Consider the following 5404-nt stretch of genomic DNA (forward strand, 5'->3'; position numbering starts at 1 on the left):
AATAAGTGATTGTGTAATAATTGGTGATGAGTCCTTTACAGTGAAGGAAATTTGATCCAATCTGCACTTTGAATAGGCCAAAAACTTAATTTTGTTTTTTAAGCGATTCAGAGATGATCTTGCTGCTCTGTTTTGGATTATTGCCCTGTTAAACCTAAAGGCTTCAGGGAGCATTAATTGAGACAAGTGAAGCCTTTAGGTTTTTATTTCCAGTTCTTTTGTGACCTCCTGGATGAAACGTCGATGGGCTACGTCCACACGTACACGGGTATTTTTGAAAACGCAGATTTTTCTATGCGTTTGGGTCTTTCTAGACTTGTGATTGGTCAACATTTAGTTTTTAGCATTTACATGTGGACGTAGATATTTTTTCAAAACTGCACGGCTGAACAGGATTTTCTTTTTAAAACAATTCCATTTTCAAAAATACCCGTGTACGTGTGGACGTAGCCTTGGAGAAATTTTAGTAGGTCGGTCAGTTCAAGTCCCAAAGTGTTTGAAATGCCTTTGTAACCCTTTCCGGACTGACAGTGGTCAGTATTTCTTAGCTGTTTCTTTGGGCTACGTCCACACGTACACAGGTATTTTTGAAAATGGAGATTTTCCGTTTTTGTTTAAAAAAAAAAAAATCCTGGATGTTATTAAAAGGTGGTGATGGCGAATAAATAGTCCATCAAAAGCTTTGTGGGTCCATCTCAGCCCAGGATCAACTTTATTAATGGCTTATTCTTAATATCAGGTAACGATAACAAATTTTTATTTCCTACTTTATTGTTCATACTTTTTCTCAAGTAGATTTTCCTCTGTGACTTGTGTCTTTGATTTAAAAATAATGATAAGCATCACTGTTTTTATTTTCAGAATTACTAATTAAGATTTTATTTTCATTAAAATTTCTTTCTTTGACAAAATAAAAGTAATAAATATATGTGTGTGTGTTTAAAATGGATTAAAAATGTAATGCGTCTGAGAATTTATTACCACGCGACTCTTCTTCAGCTGATTTCACACATAAAGACAAGAAAATTGCATTGTTATAGTTCACTTCAGTTATTATATTACTGTTTTCTGTCGTCAGATCTTGGGTTAATTTAAAATAAATTGTAACTGGTAGGTTAATAAAAGAAGCTACTGCTGTACAGGATTAATAGTAAAAAGCAAGCTGTAAATCTAAAGGCATGCTATATATATATTAGCACTTTGAAAATCTTACTGATCATGCAAAACTCAAACCACATCGTAAGCAATATGATCTATCCCCAAATGCACAGCCAGTTTACAATCACCCGTTAACCTAACCTAACATGCATGTGTTTGGACAGTCCTTGTCATGCATTCACGTTTTCTAATTGTTTATACAAGACATCCATCCTGGATCATATCAATATTCATTTAGTTTTGAGCGATCCAAATGCACCACATTGTGACAATAACCATAGCATAGCAGCTGATGATCAGTAGATAGATACGAAAGAGCAGGAAGTCAAGGACATATCCTACATGGCACCACTGGTCCAACAGCTGGCTTTCCTTCTGCAGAGAGACGAGGTGGGCACGAAGTTCAGCAAGGTACTGACAGATCTGTTGCAGTTCAGGCAGAGCAGATGTACCTGGCAGAAAAGTGGAGATTAAAAAGTCAAATAAGGAGCACTCCATAATATATTTAACACCACAGATATCATCTTTTGATTTAATACAGAATTGAACATTTGCCCATGTAAACTTTTTGTATCTGAGTGAACCAAATGATGCCTGCCAGTATGTTTTCTCAAATACTTTTAAGGTCACAAGATTTTTCAGCACCAATTGGTCAATGGCAGTAATGACAGAGCATTATGTAGGTTTGGCTACCGTTACTAACTGGGTGCTGGTCAGGTGCCCGGCTGGCTGGTTGAATGATCCAAGGACCAGAACTGCCATTGGAGTTTTCAGGTTTATCCTTCTGTGGTGTAGAAGGCAGCTGGATATCTTCTGGCCAGCGGTAGCAGATGAGGTTTGCTATATGTTTGAGCACAACAACCCTAACCCACTTTGGAACCTCCCGATATTTCAAGGAGTTATGGTGGAGGACGTTGGTAATGATGACTGTTTCCAGTAGACTGATAACCATGAGGGCAAGACACACTGAGAAATAGATACCTAGATTGAAGAATCAAAGGACACACATTAAAGCAGTCATACATTTAACTTTTAAGATGTTGGCTGTGTTGTTTATCAGTACTTTTAACAGGCAGCTAAATTTGGGACCTATAAGCCTTCCAACCATTTTCTTCTACTTATCTATAAGGTGGTTTATAATAGTATGCACCTATGATGGGAGTGCCATTTGCTGTACTTGGTAGCAGGTCGTTCATGATGAGCAGGAAGACTGTGTAGCCCAGGATGAGGGTCATTTTGAAGGAGGCACGGTCGACGCTATGGGGAGGCAGGTAGAAGGACAGGATGTCAATGAGCATGAGGAAAGAGCTTGGGATCAGAAGGTTGACCACGTAGAGCACTGGGCTCCGCTTTACGACCACCTAGTGAACAAGAAAGCACATGCAGTTTAGATGCATCTTCACAGGTGTGACTTCTGTATTCAGAAAAGTGAGTTTTTAATTTTGCATTTACTTTCTGTTGGTTCTTTTTTGGTTTCTATAAACTGATAGATACTGAATTATTAAATGCTAAATTCTAAAATACTGTTCACCGACTCCTGTTTGGGGATGAGAATGTACAAAACCATCTGCCTATTGCAGTTCAAAAAGTTTGTATAGGAGAAGTAAGAAAGGAAACAGTTAGCTAAAATTCACTTTAAAGGCCTACAGTGATGCATTGGCTTGCAGACTCTGTGTTGAGCTAAACTATAACTGCTGGCTTACATTGTATATTTGCCATACAGACACTAGAGGTAAATAGCATTAAGTAAGCATCAGTCCCATTGTTGCTGTGCTGTGGAGTCTCTGATGCCCAAATTAGTTTCAGTCTGTTATATTTGTTTTATTTAAAAGTAGGAAATTCAGTGAAAGTGTGGTTCTCTGACCCAGAAGGTGATGATGTCCCATTCGTCGATTCCAAATTTAAGTATGGAGGTCTCTCCCAGTATGTCCACCAGTTCCCACTCGCCACTTGTTTCCAGGTATCGTTTTGAGTTTAGAGACATCTCCTTAAAAGTCAGAGCTGGACTAACCCTCACATCCCGTACTATGTAAGAAAACCACAGCAACACAATACACTGTTAGGTATACATGCAAAAGTAATTTTGTAATTTGCACACAATGTATGATAGTTGTGTGATTGAAATGAAGATATTTGGCTTTCATTTAAGTTGTTTATTAAAGGTATTCAATTAACCCTTTAGGAAATACACACATTTTCAAACATAGTCCTTCAAATTAATTGGAGTCAGTCTCATAGCAGTCACCTAATCTCAACCCAAACAAACGTGTTTTTTATTTATTTATTACAACCCCAAAAGACCCACAAACAAACAGCAACTGAAGGTGGCTTCAGTAAAACCCTAGCAGGGAGGAAAGGGAGGAAACAGTATTTGGTTAGATGGCTTCTGCACTTCAGGCAGTCAGAGAATTTGTATCCCAGTATTAAAAACAATTATTATATTTAAAATTATGTTACTTTGTCCTATTATTATTATTTAGCCACTGAAGATGTGAACTATGTATAAAATTGGCTGTAATTCCTAAACAGCTGATGCAATTTTTTTTGTTAAACCCTCTGAATTAAAGCTAAAAGCAGCCCATTCTTACTGGTGTGCATGTAAGAGCCAAATGTAAATGTGCAGTTCTGCACATCAAAAGGAAAACTGAAGATCTCCAGATTGCAGGATGAGACGAGACGCATCATCCTGTCCCAGCGGATGTGACCCGTGTGGTTAACGTAGACGTAAGGACATGCCTGGGAGACATCGTCATCCACACTGGCAGGGGGAGGTGGGGAAATTAGGAAATAGTATAATATTAAACAAAAACAATGACAAAAAAGAGAGATAGTATTTATATCAGTCCCACTGTGGATACATATGTTTGAGACACAATAGACATATGTTTTGAGGCAGTGTAAAGTAAAAATAGCAATAAATACAAGTACCGGCATTTTTTTTATAACTCCATAGTTTTATAAGTGCCTCTGTAAGTAATTACAGTAGTCAAGTACACACAATACTAGGACCATAAGAGGTCTGTATCCATCCTTATTACACCTGTGGTTCCTCCACTGTGACAAGCTAAAATGTTTGTGTGAAAGGGTCGATAATGTAGCTGCAGATGACATCTTAGCATATCCACATGGTTTCTATTTTGTAACTGGACTTCAGGATCTTTGGCTGAGTCCAAGCCTGTTCACAAAAATATCTTCTTCAGATCATCTCGTGGTAATCACTCTGTACATAAGGAAACTATGCATGTGTGGTTTCGTGCTTACAGGTTCATTTTGCTGAACTGATTAAATGCATAAATGATATTATTTTAAAAAATGTTTTATTTGAAGTGCTCACAACTCATAAACAATGATGTCCGGTAACCAGAGCTCCTTCACAGGTAGAGAAATCTTCGTGACACCATCACACTCCTTGGGGTCCCAGACCAGGAACTCATTGTGCCAGTACTGCCACAGAAGTAATGCATTGATTTTAAACCTCCAGTGTAACATTTAAATATGCGAGCAGCTTTTTACAGTGTCCATGGTTATACTTACTATAAGTTTGACATTTATTGAGTACTTACTAGTCTCAGCCACAAGAAGGTAGTGAGTATCTGAGTTTTCTCATTCTGAAATACAGTGAATATGAGTAAACCTGTTGTTGACTGGTACCACTCAATTAGAGTTAAAACACCATTAAATTAGAATAGGTATGATAATAATATGTGGTTTTAGAGAAATTCCTTAAGAAGTCTTGGTGCATTTCTTAAAGTGGTAATAAGGAAACTCACCACACCGAGGACAGCATACAAAGTGAAGGAGATGTTGGCTATGGTGGGATTGCTGAGGTTAATGGCTGGCCTGAAGGGTTGGAGGTCAAAGACAGCCTGCAAGGACTCGTGTGTTGGGCCACTGTGGCCATTTTTACAAGACAGTATACTGTAACATACAGACACTGACCACAAAGAAAATGTATTTCATAAAAACAACCAAACACAAAGAAGAAACTTTGCTTTTGAGTTTTTGCCTTTATGGATTTTTACTTACAGTGTCAGCTTAGATGGGGTGACCAAGAGGGTCACCTCAAGGTACTTTATATTGTAAGATAAAACCCCTAAAATAATGACCCCCTTGGAGCAAGCACAATAAATTGAAATCTATTAATTACTGTATTTTTCTGATTATAAGGCACACGGATTATAAGGCGCACTGTCGATGAACGGGTCTGTTTTTTTATACATAAGGCACACCGAATTATAAGGCGCAT

The 5404-nt window shown here is 37.9% G+C and overlaps 1 protein-coding gene across 1 annotated transcript; it reads right to left on the bottom strand.

Moving 5' to 3' along the window:
- Positions 1-662: 662 nt before the first annotated feature.
- On the bottom strand, positions 663-5111 carry LOC146502453 (5-hydroxytryptamine receptor 3A-like; the record flags this gene model as incomplete). Its single annotated transcript, XM_085133357.1, has 8 exons — positions 663-1610; positions 1852-2139; positions 2309-2519; positions 3023-3183; positions 3747-3916; positions 4493-4602; positions 4722-4766; positions 4929-5111. Coding segments are annotated over 8 exons (1386 nt in total), but the record flags the coding sequence as incomplete, so codon positions are not given.
- Between the last annotated feature and the right edge of the window lie 293 nt (positions 5112-5404).

Source organism: Neolamprologus multifasciatus, chromosome 15 (assembly GCF_963576455.1).
Source record: "Neolamprologus multifasciatus chromosome 15, fNeoMul1.2, whole genome shotgun sequence".
NCBI lineage: Eukaryota > Metazoa > Chordata > Actinopteri > Cichliformes > Cichlidae > Neolamprologus > Neolamprologus multifasciatus.